The 26,799-nt window shown below is 51.1% G+C and overlaps 1 protein-coding gene across 1 annotated transcript in view; it reads left to right on the plus strand.

Moving 5' to 3' along the window:
- ELP3 (elongator acetyltransferase complex subunit 3) overlaps positions 1 to 18,882 on the plus strand; it is an 86,249-nt gene extending 67,367 nt beyond the window's left edge. The window contains exons 14-15 of the mRNA XM_032185238.1: positions 820 to 901; positions 18,389 to 18,882. Coding sequence (XP_032041129.1) covers positions 820 to 901; positions 18,389 to 18,465 — 159 coding nt within the window. The 3' untranslated portion in view covers positions 18,466 to 18,882. The remainder of the gene's footprint in view (positions 1 to 819; positions 902 to 18,388) is intronic.
- Positions 18,883 to 26,799: the final 7,917 nt, after the last annotated feature.

Here is a 26,799-nt window from a genome sequence, read left to right on the forward strand (position 1 = left end):
AGTTGTTAAATAGAGTGGAAAGGCTATTCCCTGGTTTGAATTTTGATTCCAGTGGCACCCCTGCTGTGCAAGATTTCCAAACGTAAATAGAGGCATGGATCTGGTCCAGAATATTAACGGGTTCTTCTGCAATCCTTTTTGCTTTGGCATCTTCCATCTCGTGAGCTGAGCCTTGTAGGTGTCCCACGAGCTCTGGAGAGCGGTGTGGGTCTGCAGGAGGCACGCAGGTGACTTGATTCAGGACTTGACACCCAGACAAGCCTGGTGGCCGCTGCATGCTTCAGTTCTTCAGCCTGAAATGGGCACGGGAACAGCTCCTGGCTCCCAGAGGGGTAGTGGAAATAAAGACTGTGAGGCGCTAAGGCAACGGTTGTATCAGAAAAGCCAACAGCAGCTCTAGCCACATCCACTACAACTGATGTACCTGGCCAGAATTTAAATTTGACAGCATAGACACCTTCATCCTGTGCCTGTGCTCTCTATTTAATCCCTAGCATCCCCTGTCCAGCCAGGCAGCCATCCAGATGGATGAGAAGCCACTGAGAAGCTGTCAGGCAGCTGCATATGGATAATTTCATGTTCTGAAGAAGAAAGAGCCAAAAACTGAGAAATCTGCAGTGAAGTTCAGTGTTAGTACACCTCTGTGCAGGGCTCCTCCCAAGCCGCTGTGCTTTGCCCTCTCCTGCAAAAAGATTCTGATCATTCCTGTGCCCGAACATACCTCTGTTGGAAATGTTCTAATGCTTACATTCTGACCTTGCTTATACTTTCTATTTTTACAGAATTTATATTTTCCTCCTGTTATTTCTCCTGTTGCAGGGATTTGGTATGTTGCTCATGGAGGAGGCAGAGAGAATAGCCAAGGAGGAGCATGGGTCATGGAAAATTGCTGTAATTTCAGGTACCTTTGCTTTATCCTTTTTTTTTTTTTTCGTCTTAATCTGAAAATAAACCCACTACAGCCAGCACCACTGCTGTGAACATTCATCGTATTAGCTTGAAAATGAGCATCAGCAGATGCTTCTTAGTAATGGAGTCAAATTCCATCATAGCTTTGTCCAGTACAATACTATTATCGCAAGCAGCATACCAGAGGACGCGCTGCAGGGATCCATCCTGCTCTTAGTGCCGAAGGAGACAGACTGCGTGACCATGGGTGGCTTCCTCCTCCGAAGGCTGCTATTTCTGAACTCGCTGATTTGGCCCCGTCACAGGTTGTTATTGCTGAGGGCTGCTTTCCAGAGTTTGTGAGGATAGAAAATTGCCAGGCTCCATTTTCCAGCCTTTCTGCAAGTACCGTCATTAGGGTGGACAGATGTGCTTTTAGGATACATTAAGCATTATCATGAAGAAGCGAGCTGTGTAAGAAAGAGCTGCAGCCCTTTCTCCTGTTTCATTTTCCAGCCATTGTGACTAAAAAGTGGCAGCAGCTCACAGTGTGTGTGTGTGTGTGGAGTCAAGGTCAGAACTAGCTTTGTGCATTAATTTATTCTTATATTAGCAGTTATGGTAGTTAGAGAAAGCTTTTACAGGCATATAGGTTCTGTAACAGAGGAAGGTGGTGAATTGTATGGGGAGAGAAACTCTTGTTGGCCTGAGATTCGTTCGTGCTTTGGGACTTGACAAGAAGAGCTGTAAGTTAGGCCTTTTATAAAAACAATAATCCTCTCCCTGCCCACCAAAAACCACTGGAAAGCAGCAAACCACGGATCTGCTCCAAGCTGCTGAGTGAAGTGGACAGCCTGTGTGTGTGTTTCCAGCTGTGTCATGTCACGGGGTGCAGGAGAGCTGAAGTGAGCTGTCTCAACAAGTACTTGTGACGAGAGTCTGAGCGAGGACAATGCGCAGGCAGCGGCCAGATGCTTAAAGATAATTCTGTATTCTCTAGATGCCCCGTTCCTTCTTTTCTTAAGACACAGCCCAGTCGTGCTTCCCTGTGGCTGCTGCACAGGAGTCAATTTGAAAATTTGAACTGGGAATTTCATTGGGTTAAGAAATGGCCGTACCAGGTAGCTCCTCAAGTGGAAATGTTGGGGTTTTGGTGGTTTTTTTTGTGCCAGTAACGTCTTGGTTTGGGATGCATGGAGAGAGGCAGCCACAGTCTCTCCGTGATAAAGAACATTTAGTTCGTCAAGAACAGAAAACACACAGCAATTGCTAAAAAATGGTCTGTTGAAGCATTTGTGTTACTAATTGTAGCTGTATTTTAGCAGTCTGATATGAAGAATGGATTCTTTGCATTGAAATGCAGCGCGAGGAGCCTGTCCTGCTGCGTGCACAGTTTGTGTCATCTTACCAAGACCTTGTCTGTGATTTTTAACTTTTTTTTTTCCTGGGCTGCAAAGTACGATACGGTACAATTTGTCTCTATAACAGACTACTACAGCATCTGCAGTGAACAGAAGTTTTCCAGCTGTTTCCTTGGAGATGATTTCACTTGAATTTCAGTCCTCCTGTAAGTTTTATCTGAAAAACAAATGCAGGCAGAAGTTCTTTCTGCATCAGAGGATGAACTTGGTTTTGCTGCTTTTGGTTTCGGCATAGATTTTTAATCTGGGAAGCCATTGGGAGGTTAGGGCTCCAACATATTGCAAAATTTTCCCTACTGTCTCGAGAGAAGCCTGTAAGGGAAATCTGCTTTCAAAATGTCTCTCGCAGGGCTCCCTATCTCATTAGTACTACATGTTTTTATTAATGCTTTGTTGCAGTGTTTTCTTTTACAGCGTCCTTTCTCCAGCAGTATTTTCCAGTCTGGCATTTAATGGCTACATCAGTACTAGTTAATTAAATAGTGCCAGAACTTCCAAACTGCCTCTTCAGGGAATGGTCCCCGATGCATGCTGATGCATGCTCTCTGCCAGAGAACTGTGTGGGTCAGTGCTAGTCCTTCTGGACCAAAACCTTCCCGAGGCTCTGCTGGTAAAGTAACCGAGTGAATCGCTGAGTTTCTGTACTCTGACAGTTCTTGTTTTGCAAATTAGAAATACTTCTCTTCAGTCTTTCATTTCTTCAAAAAGAAATGCGTGAGGTTTTAAGGTAAGGCTTTACAAAAGATTGTGATTACTGGCTAATTAGGGCTCATCTCTAAGATTCAGGTTCAGCTCTGGTTAGAAATTAGCAGCAGTCATCATCTGAGACTGTTCCCTACCCTGGCTTTGTGTAGGGACATCTCTTACTGATTGATTCAGGGCAGCACATCTCCTAGGGTCCCCAAGGGGCAGGGTGTCCCCTGGTGCCCTGCTGCTGCCAGGGAGCCTTGCTCTGCTCTGCCCATCACTGAAGACACTTTCCCTCTCTCCACACCAGGGGTCATGCGGCTGCTCCGGGGTCTGCTCACCCTTTGGAGAAGGAATTGGGGAGCCAGGTTTGTCCAGAGGGCTCCAGGAGTCTCTGGCTGGTTCGTTGCCACAGCCTTGGATTGAAGCGTGGCTTGAGGTTACCTTGGAAATGCATTTAATTCAAGGCAGGTTAAGGTCAATTCAAATGAAAGCATTGATGTACAACATCCAAAACGAGCAGTGCCGTCACAATTGTTACGACAAACAGGAAAGAAGGAAAAAAAAAAAGTCATCCTAGTCTGTTTTTAGCAAGGTTACAGCAGCAACATCTCTCCTGTCCAGGTGGTTCGCTGCCCTGCCTGCTCAGGGCGGTAGCCAACATTTCCTGACATCCCGAGCTGTGGCTGCTAGAGCCTCACTTGCTAGAAAACCTCTCTCCTTGCAGGAGCATGTCAGCTGCCAGAGCCAATTTTCTTTCGTCCAGGCACCCCAGAGGACTTCAGTCACAATCTTTTCCCCTCTGACTCCGCTTCCTTCCCACGTGTAACCTCGTCAATGCTCTTAATTAAACACTATTTCACTTCCCTGCAAGCTCGCATGTCCCCTTGGCTGGGTCAGGCGTTGTGTCTTGCACTTTCCCACTTCTTGCTTCCAGGAGGGCACAAATTCCTTCCCCCTCAGCAGTGAGTCAGTGGCGTATTTCACCGCGTTCACATTTTTATATTCTGTATCAGGCAGTACTGTAAAATCACTCGATACAAACATGTAAATGGGAGACAAGTGAGTAAGTCATGATTGCCTCCTGATTAAGATCGCTAGGACCGTAATAATCAGCTTGGGGTGACTGATCCCAACATCTTTCTCCTATGCATGCTGCAGCAGTCAGGAATCCACAATCACAGGGCTGTGAATAGAAATTAAACTAATACCACCTGTTCTCTGTAGTCTCCGCGAGAGATAAAATCGTTCATTACAGTCGGTGACTCATCCCCCAGTCTGTTGGTGCTGCTCGAGCACGCTGTCTCATGTGTTTAAGGAAACTGTGCCTTTGCCTTTTGCAGCTACGGAGGTTCAGAACTTTCTAAAAGTAAATCTGATGCATCACACCGGTGTTAAATCCACCTGCAAGGGAGAGCGGTAAGGGGAGAGAAACGGAGCTGGCGTAGGAATCAGAGGTAAAGTTTCAGGGCACGTTCGATAACGCTCTCAAGTACCTTGATTTGCTCGTGTAAACAGCCTTTTGGTCACCTTCGAAGTAATAAATTACTCGAGTAATCGGTGCCTCAGAGTTCATATTGGATGTTGAATGAGATTGCCAACTGGCAGGGTGTGCCCAGGAGACCGCAGGACGAGGCTCTGAAGTGCTGCGAGGATTGATGGGGTTCGCTAGGGCTCCCCGGAGTTTTGCTTCCACTGCTGGCTGGATATTTTTAGAAACGCCAATCTCATTAGCTATTAATAAGAGAAGAAGTGGCCCAAGATAAGTGGAAATATGGGGATGTTAATGAAGTGCCTCTGAGATGTTTGTCTGCTTTAGATTGATGGCCTTTGAAAAAAAATAATTAATTAGGTGGATTTGGGAGAAGCCAAGGATAAACCCGTGCTAGTGGGTTGGTGCTATGGAACAGCTACTGTGTACAATCCCCTAGTTCTTAAAGAACTTCACTTTTATATGTTTAAGAATGTAACAGCTTTGAAAATGGGCTTGATACTGTCTTAGCTGGGGTTTGGGTTGAACAAAAAGGTTGAAAGAAAGGCATGAACAGGAATATTGCTGTTCTTAAGCAAGGACACTGCTGCAAAAAACAGCATTCTGCAAGCATGTTTTGGTAGGAAGCTTTTATATTTTTATAAATGTATATATATAAATATATTTACATAAAATATATTGTCATGTGGCCTCACTTCTGTATGATACACACCAGAGACTTTTGTCTGGCTTGCATCTGTCCCAGGTTCTCACTTTCTAAACCACGCTCAACTATATTAATTCTTTAAGGCTTTGTGTAGATGGACATTGCACAATCTCCAGGCAATACTGCGCTGAGATACCTCGATATTTTTCTGTTTTAAGTTTTGAAAATCCAGTCAATTCAGAGGTCTGCATCCATCTGACCGTTCCGTGCACGCTTTTCTTGCTGGTGTGTGCTCCATTGTGTTTTTTCCTGCCTCCATCTGCAGGAGCTTTCCTTAGAGTGGGCAAAAGAAGAACCAGTGAGACAAACCTGACACAGGAGCTGGATGTGTGGGGATGCCTTTTGTGCACCTTTTGTGCTCCCTTCATCCTCAGCAACCCTTTCTCCAACCTCAACCCAAACGATCCCCGAGTTTATAAAACCCAAACAACTTGGGGCGAAAAAAAAACACCCACAAACCGTGAGGCTGGCTTAGGCAGAAAGTATTTGAGAGATCAGATCCACGAGGAAATGGAGGTGACTTCCATGCAAGCGACTTGTAATACGCAGCGGTATAAATAGACTTGAATCAGAACTGTGAGCAATAGTAGTTTTTAGGGATTTAAAAATAAATGTAGTTTTCTTGCTTAGGAATCGTCCTCTCTGACCGCCAGTGTTCTCACACTGCCCACAAGTGGTAATCCTCCCTTTCAAGCCTGCGCAGGGGTTAAGGGCTTAAAGCTTGTTTTCAGTCAAAGCTTTGGGTTTGGAGTTCGTCGAGTCGCGGGTTTCATCTTTTGTCGTGTTTCCAACCCAAATTTGTGATGCAGGCTCGCGGTCCACCTTTTCAACCGCTGCTTCAGCCAAGAATTTACTTCTGGCTTAAGGCAGCCTTATCTCCAGGGCACTTTGCTCACTTCTGGAGGCTGGCGGAGAAGCTGTAACTCTCCTCCCTGCTTTGCTGCTTTCACCCCGTGGGCTGGGGAGCATCCTGCACCTCATCAGCTGCTCTCATCCTAAGCAGAGCAGGGCGAGGACCTCTCCCAGGGCCAGGAGATGAGGTACTCGTTGAAAAGTTAGCAAATTTTCCTTTTCAGGGCCATACAGGACTGTGCAAATGAACGCCATCAGTTCCTGCGCTCCTTCAGAGTACATTAATTTGTACTCCTAGCAAAAAAAAAAAGTGTTTCCCCACAGACTCTTTCCACAGTGTTTTGTTCTTGCTGCTCTTGGGGTAAACACGATGAGCTGAGCCTGCCTTCTCAAAATTTGCCTCTTTGCTCTGAGAGATATTTAACCGACAAGCAGACAAGGCGAAAGATGCGGCAGGATTTACCAGGATCGCCCTTCCAGCAGTAGGTAAAACCACGCAAGGTTATGCTCAAACAAAGGAAAATCTGAGGTCCCCTGCATCAGGCACCCAGGAGTCATCGCAGGCAATGAACCGGGGAATGATGCACAAAGCAAGCTCGGCTGTACAGCAGCTGCCTCGTGGAGTATCTAGTTAAATATCACTTCATTTGAAGAGGGCCGGTGGGAGAACTGCATTTAATTGACTATAGAATCAATGACAAATGCGCTAGGAGTGCATTTTGCAAGGCAAGACGAGCATTTGTGAGCGGCGTCAGGACGGGCAGCTTGGATTCTGGCACCACGTGGGGAAATTCGGGTGCTGAGGGCATGGGAAACGAGCAAAGCCCTGGATATTCTCATTCCATGATGCTGTGGTCACACCTCTGGCACTGCCAACGTGCAGATCCTCCAAATGCTCTTCCCAAAGCTTGCCTCCTGGCTGCTGGGGAATGCAGCCTCAGCCCTGGATGTTCGACCAAACAAACCAGAATTAAACATTTGCAGCAACGGGGAGGTTTGGGGGTTTTTGCTCGCGGGGTTTCTGCGCAGAGCCAGCAGCGTGCTCTCTGCTCCTCACTGGCAGGGAGGAGGTGCCCCCCACCACCTAAATCAAAGAGCAAAGTAAAAAAGCAAGCGGCTTGTTTATCATGAAGTCGTTGCTCATTTAAGGTAATTTTCTGCATGAGTGGTGCCTTTCTACTCCTCTGATGTGAGTAGTATATTAGTATGCAGGCTTGGGTAGCTGAATGGTAGACCCTGGAGGCATCACTCTATTATTCAGAGCTCTGGGGAGGTCTGATCTGAAATGTCTGTTTTTCCATTTTCCAGCATTTGTAATTGCATGTGTGTTTTCTTTGCCTTTTGTTGTTTTTTTTTGTTTTGTTTTGTTGTTGGTGGTGGTGGTGTGTGGTTTTTTTTTGTGTGTGTTTTTTTGCTTTTTGCATTTTTTGGTTGGTTTTTGGTCTGCTTCTACTTGTACCTGCTTGGGATTTGCATCGTTTTCCCCTTGAATAAAGCCCCCCCAAAAAACCTAAATTACACTAAAACAATTTTAAACACGTTCCCCCTCTGATATCCACGTGTCCTTAGGCGCTGAAAATGTGAAAGAAAAAAAAAAAAACAGACAACCTTGGTGTTTGAGACCAGCGGATGGGCCAGTAAGCTTGTTGAATTTGTAATTTCTTCTTCCTTTTTGGCAATAACCAGGTGCTCGAGCTCTGCATTCAGCATTTTCTCTCCTTTTGGCAGGATGATCCTACTCCGGTCCCTTCTGGGGACTTCTGGGGACCTCTTTCACCATTCCAGCAGCGGGCAGGTATCTGTTAATTTAGGGTGGGATTTTGGAGAGCTCGATGTGCGTCTCCCTTTTTGCAGCCCGTAGGTCTTGGCGCTTCCTTTTGGGAGCCAGCGAGGAGCAGTTGCATGCGGTGACTCAACCAGTAAGGTTTTTTGTTTTTTTTTTTGTCAGAAGCTGCACAGCCTTCAGAGGATGATTTAGAGCAAACAAACGAGCTCCGTGCTCGTTCCCCGTGTTCCTCCCAGCCTGCGGCGTGAGCGCAGCCCTCGTACCTGTTGTTCTTTGAGCCAACTTGCAGCCTCTTTGCTCCAGCCTCTGCCTCTGTCGGGACGGGAGCGTGCTGCAGCGGGGCGGATCGATGTGTCATTCCTCACACCGCCGATGCCGGGTGTCTGGGGAGGGGAGGCAAGGCTCGGGTGAGCCTCCAGACGTCGTCTTGCCCTCCAGCCGCGTGTTGCTCAAGGACTTCTAAAGTCAGAGAGAGTGCCTTTGTATCCGATAGCCTCCAGGGACTCGCTGCCTTGCCAGTCTGTCTGCCTGCAACAACTGATAAACTCCTCTCCCCGTCCCTTTCCCCGAGCTTTCTGGTGGTGGTTGTAACGCCTCGCTGCCTTACCTTGAGCTTGGGAGAAGTCATCCTTCAGCCTAAGTAACGCTGGCTGAAGGGCAGCCCTCTTTAAAACCTTTCCTGTTGTCTCCTGGAGCATCCCTATAACCAATTATTTTGACTTTGCTGCTCAGCACCCCGTAACCAGCCCCATCTGCCCCTCGCAAGTACTTCAGGCAGTCGTACGGGGATGCACACTCCAGTGACCCAAGGTAGGGTAGCTGTGGTTTTCGCTGTAGTGCTTTGGTTTCAGGAAAATCACGTGTGTAAAGAATTACACTTTCTTTAAAATGTGATGAGCATGTGAAATGCAGTATATATTTTAAAACATTGGAAGTCCAGAGGCCTCTCCACCCTAAATGACAGAAGCATGAAGCTCCTGCCTTGATGCACTTACACAAATTCCTCCATTATGGAGCCTTTGTTTTTCCTCTAAGCATCAACTTGATTGCTCTGTTGTCGTCCCCTCATGTTGGTGGCTGGCTTTTGCAGTAACGAGGACCAGAGAGACTGAAGCCAGTGCTTTCCAATGACTTGAAGCATCTGAAAAATAAGATTTCAGGACAGAGACCTTCCTCTTCAATGTGAGATAGTTACAGATGATACTGAAGAACATGTTGCAGGAATGTTTCCCTGCTTCCTTTGCAAATAACATTTGTGAACTTAAATAATGTGGATGCAGCAGCAGCTCTGAGAAAGTTCCCATTCCAAATGTTCCTGTTCTTTTAACACGTGTTGTTCACTTCGGCCACCTAGGAAATCAGGATGGAGACTATGAGCAGCGGGTCTACACAGACAGGAGGCTGCACGTGGGTGAGCGTGGCAGCGCAGCGATGGCAGCAGCACACAAACACTCACTCAAGCTCCCTCCCAAGGACTCGGTGCCCCTGGAATGGCCCAGAGCCCTGGCAGACACCTGAGCAGCTCCGGCCAGCCGGTGCCAAGAGGCAGCTTAGCAATAAATGAGCACGAGACATCCCTGCGTCACAGCTCGCCCGTGCCCGGGCAGCCTGGCTTTACGCTACGCTCCCCTGGCTCCCAGCACACGATCTGGGCTGTCGTGCTTTGCCAGCTCCTTGCCAAGTCCTTAATCGCACGCTCCTCTTTGTCAGGAGGGTTGGGGCTGTGCCAAACCCACATCCTGCCCTGGCACCGCAACGCCTCGCTTTGACTCTGGGCGTGATATTGATGCGTGGGTTTTTTTTTTTTTTGTTGTTTTGTTTTAAAGGATGTGTCCCCTCCTGCCACTGAATTTCCACGTGCGTTTCCAGTGGTATCATCTCAAAACACTGCTTGTACTGCCCGGCACTGCCTCTCTGTGCCCTTCACATATTCGCACACATCTTCTCTGCGTGGCAGCCGCTTTCCTGTCAGCTTTTACAGCACTGGCACGTGCAGAGCCCTGTCGGCACCGGGTGTATTTCAGCACAAGCAGCTCCCTCCACCTGTAGTTATTGTGGAGACAGCAGAGAGCAGCAGGTTTAGTACCAGTGGCACCTAACAGTGACAGCACTTTTTGTTTTACCCCTGTAATCCAAGCATCACGTGCCAAGTCGAGGTGGGGCCGTGACCGAGGGGACTCCTTTTACTCCCAGCAGAGGAGCTGAAGGTGCCCAGCTGCCCAGGAGCTGTCTCTACCCCTATTTACCCATCTTAAATCGGCTGCCAAAAGGGGATAGATGACAACTTCATGCTGCCATGTCATCCTTAACAGGTTGGTGTGTCACTGAGTGCCCTTGCCTAGGAGCTGGCTCCCTGAAAGCGGAGGTGCCCGAGGTGAGACCGCTGCTGACTCCAAGGGCAAGGGCCAGGAGTGAGCAGACAAAGTATTTCCGTGTTGTAAATTACTTTTCGAGCAGCAAAAAGCCGGCTCTATAAATACAGTGCTCTGGCCACGGAAGAGCTGTTTTTTTCAACTGCAGTATCTGCTGTGACGTCTGTCAGCGTTATCTGTTTGTGCTGGCATCGGCAAAGCAGGCTGGCTTGGCTTGTACCAACAGGATTGTCTCCTTATCTCTGCGCAGAAGATGCTTGTTGGGGAGGGGTGGGGGATGAGATTGAATTCCCCTATCGCAGGTGCTCGCCCTGTTAAAACCAGACGCGCAAAGGTCCTTTAATAAGCGCCCTTTCCTCTTTTATTTTTTTTTTTTTTTTTTTCCCTTTGAAGTGCAGGCATTTTGTCACCTGTCCCTGCGCCGGCTCCGGTTGCCTCGAAACGCACCTCATTGATAATTTACTCGGTGGCTGGAGCAGCAGCCAGACCCACACGAGCACGCCTCATCTTCTGAAGCAGAGCTTTCATGTCTCCCTGCAGCGAAATCTCGCTGGAGCCTCGCTCCAGCCCCGTGACGTAGCAGCCTTATCGAGGCAGCGTGGAGGCCGTCCTCCCCCCCACCACCACCGCCACCGCCACCGTAAGCTAATTACTATGCGGCAAGATGATCACTTTTCCCCCAGACCAGGTTTCTATTTGTGTTCTGTCAAGTAGAAAATTAACGTGGACGCGGGCCAGGAGCGCTGCACGCCTGAGTGCGCCGGGGGTTGAAGGTGGCGACGGGAAGGCAGGCTGGATTTCTGAATGGAGGATCAGCTGGTGCCGAGCCTCATCGGCCTCCTTCCTTAGCTGCAGCAGCAGAGGATTTGGGGGAGAGCTGGAGAAAAACGCCCTCACGAGCTGCCCATCCCCGTGTGCTTTGGGGAGAACAAAGCCGAACAAAATTATTTCTGCAGAGCAGGTAAGGGGTGATGCCCGCACAGTTTTAAGCACCAGGTTAAATGAACACTATGGTCATTCATTAGCTTGCCTCCTAAGCACCTCCTCGCGCTGCAGAGGTGCAAAATGGAGTGACTCCATCCACTCGTGGTGCTCCTGGGCTCCACAACTTTTAGGAATCGTCTCAGGAATTTGCAAGAGGGGCAATGAAGCAAACACAGGCAGCAGTGAGGCTAAATCCTGATGGATTTTTTTTCCCTGCCTGCTCGTTCTCGCTCCTTGTGAATCAGCAGCAGTCGATATTTGGAGCGTCCTGATGCATTTATTAAAGGTGTGCAAGGCAAAAACCTTCAGGCAGAGCCACCCCAACTGCTGAGCGTGCCTGTGGCTTACGGGAACACGTTGCAGGGATTCCTGAGAGGTGTGGGGAGCCTTCCTGCTCTCCTCTTCCTGCTCTTTTCTCTCCCTCCTTTTGCTCTCCAGAGGTCATTAACGTCTGATTGAGCTCTTCAGCTCCAGATCTGTGGAAACCTTTCCAGTTGCTCCTCGATCCAGACCTCGTGTTTGTGCCATTAATGGTCTCCCCCGGCTCTGATGAGCAAGAGAGGGGGGTCGAGAAGCAAAGGCTGATTTCAGATCCCACCTTTCTGTGCTGGGCAGCTGCTGAAACCTCTTTCTGAGGCTGTGCACTGCGTGGGGAGAGCTTCCTTGGAGAGCTGCTGTGGGATGAGGTGGGTGCTCAGGTACGCCAGTTTAATAACGGGTCGGCCAGCTCTGGAGATTGCCGAGTGTTTCTTCCTCGGCGCTTCAAATCTCAGGCCAGAGGAGAGAAAATTGATCATGAATTCCTCTGATGCCTGGTGAGTCATCCTAAATCCCCAGCCTCTCAGTAATACTTTACCAGATGGGTTGAATATTCCAGCAACTATCTCTGGAAGAAGCCTCAAGACATGACATAGGCTGTGCATCTAAAACCTCACAAACTTGCCAAATTTGGGGGTTAGCAGCAGAAACGTTTCGCTCTCCCCGTCTCCCTCGATGCCCGGTGGCCACACCAGTGGCAGCACTTCGTGAAAGTGAAAAAGTTCTGGGATTAGGTCTTAAATACTTCATTTGGTTTGGGGTAGAGTGGGAAGATCTGTGAGCTCTGGCCTTGTCTGTCCCCGTTAAAGGCTTTCCCTCTGCCGACCGGGGCTGCTTTCAGTGCAGCTGGGTTCGGGCAGGCCGGTGTAGTCGTTAATGAAATATTGCTCCTGTAATAAGGAGATCAATGAGATGGAATCTCACCATCTGGAAGCCCGGGGATGCTTCTGAACTGATTTCCAAACGGCAAGCCTGCAAGTGGAAGCGGGGCACCTCCTGTGTGAGGAATGGCACCCCGAAAGCTGAACGCTGCCAAATCAGGTCTTTAATGCTACCTTTGGATTTATTCCATATTTTATTATTGGGTTTGAGACTTGGCTTTAAGAACAAATCAGCCCAAATGATCAATTTGTTAATAATCCAAGGCTTTTGCTGTGGTTTTCCTTGTACCATCACCCACAGACACGTTCCTCAGTGTGACAGGATGAGAGCAGCGCAGTGTATCCTCTTTGCTTTAGTAAAACTCCATAAGCAGCTCACTAAATTATTCTCTCAGGGTCCTGAGATACCTTTCCAGAGCAGGGCTGGTGCATCTGTGTCTCACAAAGCACTCAGGCTGTGGTCAGACTCTGCTGGAGCTCACAAAACTCCTGCTGGCACCTCCAGCCTCCCACTTGTCGCTGCAGGAGCTGGGTGAGGGGATGCTGCTGCCTTTCGTGCCAGGAGATGTAAAAGAAGAAAAGAATTTTTCAAATTAGCCAGGTCGTAGACTAGGCCAAGCCATCATGGATTTAAATCGGATTAAATTAAATTACAGGTGTGCAAAGAGCAGGTTGCAGAGGAGGGAATAAGGGTGTCCCTTGGTGTTACTTAGAGGTGAGTTTTCCATCAGTTGTATTCATCAAACAGAAGCTGAGCCCAAGTTGGAGGCAGGATCAACGTTATCAGAAAGGGACAGCATCTCTTGGCATGCACATCAACCCCCAGTGTAGGTTTGAACGAGGATTTTCAGAGCAGGGACTGGATTTGGCTACGGGGACGCTCGGGGATATTTGGGGCTTTCTGCCCACAGCTTCAGCAATAATCCGGTCCCCAACACGAAAGCTGTCGGTGTTTGTAGCAGAGAGGTGAGTTGGTGAGCTGATGAAGAGAGATGCAGGCTTCCAAACGCTTTTTATCACAGCCTTGATTTGTGATTTCAGACAAATTACCCAGCTGCCTGGGATCTTGGCTCTTCTTCTGGGACGTGGCGATGACAGTACCTCCCCGCTAGACAGAGGTGTTGTGAAAATAGTAATTTAAAATTGCTGGCAAGCAATCTGTGCGGGAAGAGAGCACGGCGTTCATTTGACAGAAGAAAAATCAAGGCTTTCAGGTGGGGATCCTGCTTCCAGGTTCAGAAAACGGCACCGCACAGACTCAGCACGGGTGAGGCGCAGTTGCTGCCGCCTTTGGTGCTGTTAAATCAGCCAGCCCGTGCTTGTGAAGCCCTCCACACACGGTGATACGAAGAGTCCATGAAGATACATCTAAATCACAGCTCTAAGTGCCACGCTAATTAGCTCTTTGTGGTTGCTGCAGCAGGAGGAGGTCACGAAACACTGAACTCTCCCATGCCTGCCTTCGGTCCCTCCAGAGAGGGCTGAAACATGGGAAGAGTGGCTCTGGTGGAGCTCCACCATGCTTAGAGATGCTTTAAAATACTAAAAATGGTTTCAAGTGCTCCATTTTTAAAGCTCGTGTATGCTTTCAATGATCTTCTTTTAAAAAAATAATATTATATTCCTGTTTTCTACTTGCATTTCCTGGATTCTGTTTTCTGATGGCTGCCAGAGTACGCGTAGCTCTCAATAATTCCCAACAGAATCCCTTGTTTTAAAAGCAAAGTGAGCATGGCTGTGCTTCCTCTCCCATTTGTGAGATTTTGGGGAAATAAGGTGACAATTACCCAATCTAAAACAAGAAATCTTTGCTGCAGGGATTGGTGTAAGGGTTGTTCGTTGGTTTCTTAAATTAATAATGTTCTTTCCGATGGCTCTGAAACACTCAGGTTTCCTCAGCAATGTTAATAATAGTGTTTTTTGTTTTTTGTTTCTTTTTTCTCATTTCCTGGGTGCTGATAAGGCATTCTGGTTATCTCAAATCCTTCTGGTTATCTCAAATCCTTCGCCTTTTCCCCATTGTTACCGTTCTGGGCGGTCGGTTGCTCGCCATTCGCGTGAAGCCGCCTTGTGTTTTCCCTGCAGATAAAATCCAGCATTGTGAACACTGCAAATGCCAAAGCAAACTCATCAGAGGTCGGGGATGGATATCCCGCGCATTCTTAACTCATGGATCATTTTGGAAAGGCGATGTGGGTTTTTTTTAGTTAGCATCCAGTACACAATAGACAAGAACAAGTTCTCTCCTCTCATCTTTCCCTGCCACCCTTACGGATTTCAGCCCGTGGTTTTGACCCTTCCTTGTTTCATCAGGTCCTACCAACTTGAAGACATCTCTGCCCGAGCTCTGGGTGGCTGCCAGGTGCCATTCAGTGTCAGCTTTGCCTTGAAGTCCTGCGTGGATTCAGTGGATTTCACAACGAGGCGTTTTTCTTTCGGCCAGCCAAGTTTCTTCTTGGACGTGAGTGGAGGTCAAGGCGAGAAGGATAAAGAAAAACCTAAAACTTCTCTTTTGCTAGCAGCCCGGGGTCTCCACCAACACTCAGGGGGAAAAAGAGGGTTGTGTTTGCTGCTCGCCGCTGACATCACGCTCCGAGTCACCCGACCCCAAGTCTTGAGAGCTCCAAAATGTGAGCTTTGTGAGCCATCAATGATGGCCTTTGAGTGCTCCTAGCGCTTTGGCAGCAGCAGGCTGATCACGGGGGATGTGCTTGGACACCGAGGAGACCCTCCCAGCGCTTCAGTTCCCTCTGCTCTTTTCTCTGTGTTGAAATTTCAGATCCTTCTGGGCTGCCCTGTGGCTTTCCAAGCCCCCAGCCCAGCTCTGTGCAGCCGAAGCTGATGCCAAAACGTCGCTGATGTCCCTGTGGGTGCGTGGAAGCATCGGTCCCTCTCTCAGCACCCTTGGAGATCTCACAAAATTTGGAAGAGGTTTCGCTCTCGGCAGAATTGCGCTCGGCACGTTAAGGGTTGGAGGCAGTTTGGGAGGTTCGGCCGGTTCAGGTTCGCTTTGTGCTGCCCAGAAACTGCTTCTAAGAAATGTTTTAAGGGGAAGGGAGCTGCGAGATGCTGCCAAAAGATGCGGAGGCCGGCGCGGAGACAATCCTCTCGTGTGCCTCAGTAAGCCTCTGCTATGGAAATTTTATGAACTATTAGGAGCGCTTTAATGATCCTGAAAACAGCCTCATTTGCACTTAGTTCTGCGACCACTGAGCCGTGGGGAAGGGAGCTCTGAGGATGCTCGGCCTCGGCTGCTGCACTGCAACATTGCTGTGTGGCAGGCTTGAGTCAGAAGAGTGTATTTATGGGCTCTGCACAGAAAAGGGCACGGGCAGGGGGGCTGCACCAAAGCTGATTTCCACCGCCCTCCTCCTGGCCCAGAGGAGCGTTGAACCCTGGCACGGCGCTCACCTTCCTCCGTCCCCTAACCCAGGCGAGCTTTTTTTTTTTTTTTTTTTTTAATTTATGTCATTTTTGCGGTGTAAATGTTATGGTAACAAGCCAGGCTCGGGGGTTTTTATCAGCAGGCTGCGCCGTTGTTCAGACGCTACCAAAGGAAGAGAACAAAAGGCTGCGAAACGAAGCGGCAGCCCTCGCCAGGGGATGTGTCACTGGAAGATTGCAGCGAGGGAAGCTTCCAAAACGCCTCAGCTGGCCCCGAGCCCTGGGTTTCTGTCCAGGTCGGTGTGCTGGGAGCCCCAGCCCCTTGCTCAGCCACCGACGGTGCCTGGGAGGGGTTGTTTGAAAGCTCTGCTGCCTTCGGGCTCTACTCGAGCACGGAGTTTGATGTGGGATGTTTAAAACCCTCGTTTTAAAACCCTAGAATGAGAGCTGCGGCTGATTCTGGCTTCTTGGGACAGCTTCTGGCCTTTCTCCTCCATTCTCATGTGATGTTTCTTTTGTGGCACATCTCGGGTGCTGCCTCTTCTGTCCCGTGAGTGCAGGTGCAACTTGGAGAGGGACGAGTGCTGCCCTGGAGGATTTGTCTGCCCCACCCTGGGTAGGCGAGCCCTAAGGCAGAGCAGCGAGGATTTGGGAAGAGAAAGTTGCCTTCCTTTCCAGCTCACTTTATGGACAAGCACCATGTGGGTTAGGCATTTTGGGGCTGCTTCCCCAGCCCTTAGCCCTAGTGGGACTTGTGAGCAGCCAGAGCAGCACGTGGCTTTAATACCTGCAGTTTTCTTAACTCATCTGACGTTGGTACCCTGTTTCTCCTCCAGTTGTGTCACGCTGATGGCAAAATGTCCTCGGAGGAGCCTTGCGGGGCAGCCCCATGTGGGACCGCGGGGGCACGGGGCCGGGTGACTGCAGTATCTGTCTTGTTAATGGCTTGGCCCCATCGCCCTCAGCTGAGGAGCTGGCACTTAACCAGCGCCTGCTAATCGCTGCCAGATTAATGGAGGCAGCACGCAGCGCTCCGGTGCCACCTCGGCTGCCTTCTGTTAAAATCCACACCTTTCCCAACATTTTGGGGTAAAAAAAAGGAATTTTAAATACCGCTAATCGAGGCGGGTTGAAGAGCATCACCTGAATTACTCCAGTTGTTCCTTAGCTTCAAGAGGACTCCTCTTCTTCGGCTTAGATTTTGCTCATCCTTTTATCCGAGTCGTGCCGCCGGTGGGGTGGCTCTGCTGTTTCCCTGCCAAAATCTGGCGTCATCTCCCAGCATCTCTGCTAACCCGGAGGATTTTTAGGCAAGATCCTGATAAAGGGGACGGTTGGCTGCGGGTCAGAGATCCCGACAGCCCTGGGCAGGGATGAGGAGGAGGGAGCAGAAGGGTTGCAGCGGGCTGGGATTTCTCCTTGCCTTCAGGCTCGTGCTGAAGCCAAGTGACTTCGGATCCCTTCAGCTTCAGCCAGAATGGGGGGAGGCGAGGATGTTTTATGCATGTTCCCATGCTGAAGTTAATGTAACACTTCTCTAGGATGTTGGCTGGGCATTTACCTGGAGCTGGGGCGCTTCAGCAGCTCGGTAGCTACTGCAGCGTGTGCTCAGCAGGCACCTGGGGGCTCCTTTCCCCGAGTCTGCCAAAAAGGCAGGGGCTGAAGGTGCAAGAGAGGAGCAGCGCGGGGCCCGACGGGGTCACCAGCTGCACCGGGGCACCTGGAGAAGCACCTCCAAGTGCCCCAGCTTCCAGGAACCATCCGGAGGGGGGAGATGAGAGGAACGAGGGGCTGCTCATCTCACAGAGCTGCCTCCTGGCTGTCCTCCCGGCCCTGCCCCACCAGCTGCGCTCAAGACGGTGCCACGATGCCGAATCCTTCCTCCTCCTTCTTCCTCCTCCTCCTCCTCCTCCCGATGACTAACCGGCTGCATCTGTGAGTAATTAGATAAGGTGAGGGGGAAGGCTGCTCTAATGGACCTGTCCTGCTGCAGGGCTCCGCGGGGAAGGCAGCTGTTTGTGGGGCCGGGCTGGCCCCGCGCTGCGGGGCCTCATTAAGAGAGGAAGGCGAGGGAAGAGGCCGTCTGAGAAGGGAGGCATTCGGAGGCTGCCTTTTCAACGAGGAAATTGGATTGTGGCGGCGGGGGCCCACTCGTCTCGCTGAAGTGGAGCTGAGCTCATTTCTGAGAGCGGTTGGACGGAGCTGGCCGGGCTTTAGAGCCCTTCAGTTCCTGGTAACGGTGCCTGCAGCTGGGCTGCCTCTTCTCGAGAGCCCGGCTTTGGTTGCTGTTGTACCCGGGCTACTCCGAACTCCTGGCTCTCGAACACGTCTCACTGTTGTTTTCTTCCTCTTTCCCTCGCAGACTTTCTCAGGACAGGGTGCGTGATTCCAGGTAGAAAAAACAGCCACGTTACATCATTTTCTCCCTTAAAAACAGCATTTTCAGTCCAGGTGCTAATGAGCAAATATCCCGACCCTGGCACAGCAGCCAGGGAGGTCAAAGCAGGCAGCTCCTTTTGGCACCGTCCCTCCACAGGAGTGACTTCCCCGTCTGGCCCTGGCTTCTCAACCTGCTTTGGTGCCCCCCTGAATCAAAACTTTTTTGTTGTTCTCGCAGGTGTTGGCACGAGGAACTACTACAGGAAGATCGGCTACGAGCTGGAAGGGCCCTACATGGTGAAAAGGCTGGACTGAGCCCCGGGAGGCGCTCGCCCTCCGGCTGCCAGGAGGAGAGAGGACAACAGCAGAGGAGGAAAATCCTGGGAGGAAAGCTGAAGGTGCTGGACTGAAGCTGAAAACCAAAGCCTGCCAGCTGCAAAGAGCCCACGGCAGCAAACGGGGCATCTCCCCTGGGGCACGCAGTGCTCCTGAGAGCTGCCAGGCACACCACGCGTCTCCTCACCCACATCAGCCTGCCGAATCTCCGGGGCTGGCTCTGAGGCGCTGCAATACAGGACTGAAGCACGGGTGAACTGAGAGCTCTGAATTTGGGGGCTCTATCAGGCAGCTTTGTGTGAAAAATGTCCATTATTTCTCCGATGCTATCTTTTGGGCTTTTAACATGCATTGAAATTGCCTTCAAAATGAATGAATTCCTTCTCTTTGCATATCGTTTCTGCTGCCTTGGCTGCTTTCTGTCCATCCCGAGACGTGCGCTTTGATCCTTGTATAGTGGGAGGCCACTGAGGATTGGAAGCCGCTTCCTTCCATGCTAGTGGTAGGATTTGGGACTAAAATGTAACCCAAACCTCTACAGAGACACACAGACAATGCAGAGACTCTGAGGTCTCCAGGCCAGCCTCCTCCAGAGCAGGCTCAATTAGCTGAGGTTGCTCAGGGCCCTGTCTGACCATCGCTTGGATATCTCCACATGGGAAAGCCACAACATTTAGGTCCCTGTTTCAATATTTGGCCACCCATATTATGAAAAAGCTTTATCCTAATACCAACCACCCTGCTGCCCTCCACTAGGCTCAATCCAGTTTAATCTTCATTTCCCACACCCAATCTTCTGTTTCTCCATCCCGTAGCTCACAGATTTGGGCACAAATCCCCCCACGATTTGCCCGTGGGGAATGCCCAAGGGCTGCTCCCGGCTGTTCCTCTCCTTTCTGGAAGTGGCTCTGGGGAGCTTTTGGGCCCTAACTTACCCTGGGGGTGGGATTCATTCAGCTGAAGCAGACAGGAATTATTTTAAAGCTTCCTTTTGCAGCGAGGTGTGAGCGAGCTGTGCCATTTGGTGGGCGAGGAAGGCACAGGGTGGGCGGGTGCCCAGTGTCGTGAGCAAGTCCAGGTTTCAGAAAGCAGCACGGTGCTGCTGCCTGCTCGGCTTTACCAAATCTGTAGGAGCCACGAAGCAGAAAGGCTCCGGCACGCTCAGAAAGCAGCAGCCGAGCTCTGACCTCCTCCGCTGCGTCCTTGTAGCGCTTCAATCGAAAAAACGGGGGGTAGAGCCGCGGAGCAGCGGCTCGTGGAGGAGCTGACATTTGGGGGAGTAAAATATAACAAATGACTCTGCCGGGAGCCTTCTGGAAACTTCGCAAATGCCGAGCCTTCGGCCACACGTGATTAACTCGGAGCAGCTCGGCGAGGAAAGCTCGGCGCCGGGCAGTAAATGTGCTTCTGCCACCGTGATCTATTGCTGCGGACGCCGGGGTCAGCGGCGAGCACGGCGCTGACGTCTGCTGACGCACGGGCGGCGCGGCCCTTCGGGGGGGGAGCTGAGACACCTGGCAATAAAGGTTTAATTAGCGAGGGGAGGCTCCCGTGCCTTGCCTTTGAAGGGTTTGGGGGGTGGAAAAAAAAGCTTGGTGGGACCCAAACCCTGCGCGTGGCCGAGCCTCGCGCCCTCTACGGATGGTTTGGTTTAGAGAGGGGAGGCGGCGGCTGTGGCTTGTGGATGTGGTGAGCTGCTTTTTCTTCCTCCGAGCCTCGGGTAAATGGGGCATGCGAAGCTCCTGCCACTAAAAGCTGAGATGAAAACGGACGCGAGCGCCGTGCAGCATCCTTGAGGTGCTCCGGTGCCGAATTCTGACTCAGGCTGATGCTCCAAGCCCTGCCGGCCTCGCTCACAGGCACCCACCAGCAAAACTCCACGCTGCCATGTCTGAAAGCTTTTGGCCCTCTGGTAAGGCCAGGAACTACCAGCTACATTTATTTAAGGCCGAGGCTTTTTGAGCTTTGGAGCAGATTTATCAGGAAATAAAACCTTCTTTTTCTTGCTCTTATTTTTAGCTCCCCGTTTGCCTGTTCTTTTCGTGCTGCGCTGGCTCAGCTCGCGCCGGGCTGGGCTGCAGAGGCTGGGGTTGGTTTCGCAGTGTGATGAATTTTTCTTCCTCCAAATCCCGCTCCCGGTGCGTGCCCTGCCTGCAGCCACCCTGGGCTTTAGGGTTTGCGGGCTGATGCCCCGAGCTGCTGCTTCATGCATCTGCTGGGGCTCAAAAATACATCGGGACATGTCCACAGCCCGCAGGGAGCCAGCCCTGTTAGCAGGTGCCTTCGGATGTGCGAGGTCTCAGCAGGTTTGAGCGTTGCTCATGGGCTCTGCGGTGCCTGGACACGAGCCCAGGCACGGCCTCTGCCTGCCCTGCACGTCGCAGGCTGGCAGGGGGGCGAAGCAAAAACCTCACCTCCTGCTGCCGCTGCGATGGGCTGACGGCGTTCCTGGGCCTGAAGCACTCCAGGAACATCCAGTCATAAAGCCGCGATGGCCACGAGGGCTTCACACAAGGAAAGGAGCAGAGGCAAAGTGAGAACCTGGGGGAGGAAAGGAGCCGCTTGTACTGCTGCCTGAAGCACTGTGATTGCTCCTTGAGCTGCACTTAATTAATGCTGGGTGGGCAGAGGGGCAGCGCATGGGACCTGGTACCCAAATAACAAATTGGGGGGGACAAACAGGCTCCTGGGGGGGCTGTGGGCATGCAGCAGGCGCAGCTCGGCTCTACCCAGAGCTTCTCTTTGCACCAGGGCTTGTGCAGCACAGCCGTGCTCTTGCTCACTGCCCAGCCAGTCCCTGCTTGCCCTGTCACCACGTCACGGTGCTGCCTTGTAACAGATTTCACACCGGCAGGTGACGTGCGGATGTCTGAGCTCCAGGAGCTGGGGCTCAGGCTGGGTGAGTTGGGCTGGCTTGTTCCCAGCCATGGCTGCTGGTCCTCAGGGCTCAGCCACGAGGCAGCTTTTTGAAGTTATCCACCCATTTATTATTTGCAACACTCTAAGTCAGGGTTATTACACGAGTTTGGTTTTCCTTGGTTCAAACAGCACCTGTCTCAGAGCAGGCACCTCCTCCTTACCGAGCTGTGCTGCAGGAAGTCGGCTAATTGCATTTAGCAATTAATTGCCAAAGGCAGCGCTGCTCTGAATGCCAGGAGCAGCTCCGTGCTTCGCTCACCTGTCTCGGGCAGCACGGCATTTTCGCACGTTGCTTTTTTCCTGGGCAATCATTTTGGGCTGCTGCTGATCCCCAGCACTGTTTGCAGCAGGGGGAGAGGCTCAGGTGCAGCAGGAGCAGCAATAACCAGCTCGGGGCAGGAGCAGCAGGGCGCGCGCCCCGCTTCCACTGCCGTGCTTTTGCGCTTGCTGATGTGAAAGGCAGCGCTGCCAGCTTCAATGTTCCTCTTGCTTCTATTTATACACACCTCTTCCTCGCTGCTTTCAAATCCTCTTCTGCCCCTGCCTCCGTAGCGCTGGAGCAATTAGCGACAGCCTGCTAAGTGGGCTTGGGGCTGCAGAGCAGCTCCTGCTCCCCCCTGGCTGCAGGGAGCCGCTCTTTGCCTGGGATTTCTGCTGCCAAAGGTGGTGGAAACCCTGGTGGGGCTGGGGGCTGCCTCTGGCTGCTGCTTACAAGGCTCCCTTCATCCCCAGGGGACCATAGGGGGTTTGTCCTTGCTCCTTGCCACTGCTGCCACGCACCCCGGAGATGCTTGGCTGCTGCAGGAGGGCTCCTGCAGGTGGCCCCAGGTGCTCACCCCAAGAAGAAACCACGTCCTGTGCCCGGGTAAAGCGTGCCGTGAGCCCGTTGCTGAAGCACAACGCTGCATCCAGCACCTGCCCCCGCTGTGAGGGAGCATCGTGGGGGCAGGCAGGGAAGTGCCTGCGCTCCTCGGGCAGGTCTGAGCCCTGTTTTCATACCCACGTCACCGCCGCACCGAGGGGTCCTGCATCCATCTGGCCTGATGCTGCTCCAGGGCTCAGCCGGACCTTGCTGTGCTTGCACGGCTCTGCAGCTACAAAATAAAAGCTGTTCCAGCACCTGCACAGCCCACAGAAACCCAGGCGTGGCTGCGTGCAGCGGGTTTGCTTCTTGGCTGCCCTGGTGCAGTCCCCACGCTGTCTGCCTGCTCTGCTGGCTGAAGCAGGTTCTGCTCCCAGCCACGAAGTCATCAAATAAAATGAAGTAGCTGGCCACAATTCAACATTTTTGTACAAAAAAGGTGTTTGGGAACTCCTCTGTGAAGGGTCAGCTCCAGGAGAAAGATATCTGGCTGAAGCCCAGGCAATCAGAGCAGGGAGCTGGGGATTTGGGGGATGCCACCCCAAAATCGAGGTGTTCAAGCCCGACGAAGCATCACTCGCAGGAGCTGTACAGCAATGTTTGGAAGGGATGAATTCAGCAGAACAAATGTTGTTCAGCTGGGGGGGAAATCCAGAATCTCTATTTTCAGACCCTGGTTGGCACCTCCTGCGTCCAGCTGGTAACTCAAGGCCACGCTCAGCTTTCCAAAACCCCAGCACCTCCAGCCATTATCAAAAATGGAATTGGAAAAAAAAAAAAAAAGAGAAATAAGGGAAAAAACAACACGCTAACTAACCAGAAATACCTGAAAACACCAAATAGCCTCTCTGGGGACTGCAAAGCCTCACGCCCCAGAACTGGGCTGGGTGGACCAAGCCCCTCCTGCCAGTTTGGGATTTTTGTTTGCCTTCTTCGCTCCTGTCCGTGGTGCAGCAGCAGCGGGGGCAGCCTCCTGCCTGCAGGGCAGTAATTCGGCTCGCTGGGGGCTTGGGGAATCTGCAAAAAAAGGAAAAAATTAAATCAAGAGAAGCAGGAGCCAGAAAGGAGCCAGGGGCATGAGTTTGTTCAGGCTCTGTGGGGTTTCATTACAAAGGCCACCAGCCTCTGCACTGACCCCCCCCCAGGAGCTGCTTCAGTGGGTTTGAACTCTTGCAGCACCACAGCTGCCTTTATAATTCTTTCCCCTATTTCAGTCCGTTCAAAATTGTGGGGAAAAAGTCAAATGCAGTGATTTTTTTGCTTACATGAAAGACCAAGGCCAAAAGCTGAGGCTCCTCAGGGCCAGGCTGACAGCTGAATTCATCTGGGGCTTGTCTGCAGCAGACATTGGGGAGAAGTAAATGGAAAAGATTTTTTTTTTCTTTTTTAACCCGAAATCAGTGCGTACAAATTCCTCCGTGGGCGCCTATTTGCGTTAGGGAGCGTCTCCAAACCAGTCTGCAGCCTTTGGTAAGGCTCCATCCACGGTGCTTTCCCCCAGAATTTGTGCAAATCAAGCCTCACCCCCAGCAAATCTCCCCTCTCCTAACACTGGGATTTCAAACTCCTGCCCCATGGCAGGTGGTAGCACTGGGAATTTGTTTCTTGTTAGTATATTTTAAGCAAAGCCTGCTGCTGTTTGCCTTGGCAAGTTCCCTGGGTCTCTAGGATTAGGGGAGCCCGTAAAAAGGAGGTGGCAAGGCTGTGAAAGCAGGGGCTTGATCCCAGCAGTGTGGGGATCTCTCTTATTTGGGGCTGGGGCCCACAACACAGCTTGGAAGAGATGAAAAAAGCCAGGACTGAAGTGGCTTTCTCCAAAACTTAACAGCCAAATGTTGGGAGAAGTTACAGGAGGGACAACAGTCACGGATTTTGGGGTCTACACCCGTGTCCTGCTGCCACTGTGGAGCACGTGGAAACAATTTCACCTAAATTCTCTGATCCTGCAGCTCCGGGAGAATAAAGGCGAGCCAAGCAAGCCTTACCGGGAGCAAACCTCTGCTTCTGACTTCAAAAAGCCTCAGCAAAAATCAATTAAGGGCGTAATGAAGAATCTGGAGAGAACAGCAGGGACTGTAACGAGCCGTACGAGCTCGTTACCTTCTCAGGGCCGAGCTCCTCACGACGTTCCTGCACGCAGCCGGCCGGGGCACGCGGGAGTCTTCACAGGTTGCCTGAGAGGAGCTGGCACGGGGAAAAGATCTGCTGTGTGGCGAGACGTGCTGGGCTCTGTGATTAATGAAGGGTTCTGCTGATCAACGAGCTGGATGCGGTGATTAATTTTGGAGACGGATAGACCGGCGTTACCCGACTTCATCCCGACCGGGGCCGGAGCAAGTAGTTAATTCTGGCCTTGATAAATCCTGCCCCCGGCTATCTCGCAGCTCTGTGAGCGATGTTGTTTCTGTCCCATGGAAACAAAAAGAAAAGTTAAGTAGTCTGGAGCGGCCTTAATCCTAAACAATCAATTTCAGTGCCTGCGGAGAGAACGATGAGGAGCAACTCGCACATTTTTCCCCCGTTGCAGCGGAAGGGCGAAGCTCCGCGCTCGCTAGCTGGTGAAATACGAGGCTGAATCCCAGAGCCACGTGGCTCTCACTTCTTCCCTCGTTTCAAGAGATTGGGAGCGCAGGTAATTAACGGCGTGGAGCATCCTTAGTCACTGAGGTTCATGCTCTGACCCAAGGAAGCACCAAAGTCCAGGGAGCAGGGTGCTGAGGCACCAGATTTCAGCCCAGTGATGTGCTCCACAGCGCTGCTCTCGGCCTGAATGCACCACAGGCACTCGCTGTCACTGTCACCATCACGGCCCTTTCTTGCCACCAGAGCAGCAGCTTGAACCAAGAGCCAGCTGCTTTACCCCAACGCAGGGACTCCTAGGGGTTGGTGCTTCAGGAAAGCAGCCCAGCTGTGCACCGTGCCACATCTCCACGCTCCCCTCAGCTCCCGTGGCATGAAGGAGGAGAACCAGGAATCCAAGGAAGAGGAATTCATCATCTCCATAATAAACAAGCTCCCAGCCTCTTCTCCCCAGCCCCCGTTTCCAGTTGTGGATCTTGGTGCAACTCTTCTGCAGCTTTCCCTTCTTCTCTCCCCAAATATTGCTACAACAAGTGCTCTGCCCAGCTTTTGATCCCGGAGGATCCCGCGGATTCCTTCACTCTTCCATTTTTATCCTGCTCCCCACCTGGTGCAGACATTCCGTGCACCCTTTAGATCGCTTCTGAATCCTGAGCTTGTTTTCAGAGAGCTACAGACGGCAGCTCCGGGATTCTCCCCCCTCCTTCCCGAAGCAGTCAGTTAAATTAGGGGTTGTCAGCACAGAAATTCATTTACCAATTCAGGCAGTATTAGAATAAGACTTACTGAATTGTACCTAGAATCACATATGGCACTTAAAAAAAAAAAAGCAGATGCTAAGTATTACTGCGCTCTAATGCATTAGTAAGAAGAAAAAACCCACATTTTATTAATTTAAAAAGCACGGAGATTCGAGGGATGTGCAGAGAGCTAAAAACAGCAGCAGCTGTGAGGATACACCTCTAGACAGCAAAATCAGAAGGAAGAGGAGTGAATTCCCATTTGTGTGCCCCACGTTTTTCTCCATGTGTTTTGAGGGTGCACAGACCCCTTGGCATTCCAGAAAAACGGAGCTGGTCTGGAGTAAAAACAGCCCTGTAGGGCCGGCAGCACTCGCCTGCTCTGGGCAGACCAAGAAGTTGGAGCTGCTACGGGATTAGGAAGACGAAGAAAATACTTCAGAGGGGCAGCTCTGCGAGGCAGAACAGAAGCAGAGCTCAATTGCTGCTTGTTTGAGCAGCAAAGGCTGAAGTTTACAGCCCTGGATGAAGAGAGCACAAGAAAAAAGGTGCTTTCCCTGAATTTAGCTCTTATTGTGCTGCTTAAGAACCAGCTTTCTTTGAGCAGGACAGGGTGGGAAAAATATAGCCAGCCAAGGACTTCTGTGTGGCAAAGGAGCTCCCTAAGTTATCTTTTATTTTTTTTTTGGCAGTTTATTCCTCTCCTGCAGAAGGAAGATCTCCCTGAAGGGCACTATTTCACCCCTGCGCATCAGAAGAGCATCGGAGGAAGCTTTCAGGAGCTCCCAGCTTCTTCCGAAAAGCAGGGATCAGCAGCAGTTTGCAGATCCACAGAAATATTTCTCAAACAGGGTGCAAATGAGACTCCCCCTTTACCTGCCAAGATTCCAGTTCAGGCCTTCTCGTTTCCCTTGTGCGAACAGCTGGCACAAGCAGCTAGCACAGCAGGAAGCACGATTCCTTAAGCTACTTTAAGTGTTAGTGACGCATACGTTCTAATCAAGAGTTGGCATCTTTAACGTTCTTTGTATTTATTTTAAGAAAGCGTTTTAGTTAATCTAAGCAAGAATATTCAAAAGCCACTGGGAGGAAAATACATTTTTTTTTTTGTTTCTGTTAAAACTTTGCAGAACAGACACCCAACGCTCTGCCAGCTCGCTCAGCAGCCACCGCGGAGTTGCGTGGCCCAGCAACACGGAGCGAGGAATTAAC

The sequence above is a fragment of the Aythya fuligula genome, chromosome 3 (assembly GCF_009819795.1).
Source record: "Aythya fuligula isolate bAytFul2 chromosome 3, bAytFul2.pri, whole genome shotgun sequence".
Taxonomy (NCBI): domain Eukaryota; kingdom Metazoa; phylum Chordata; class Aves; order Anseriformes; family Anatidae; genus Aythya; species Aythya fuligula.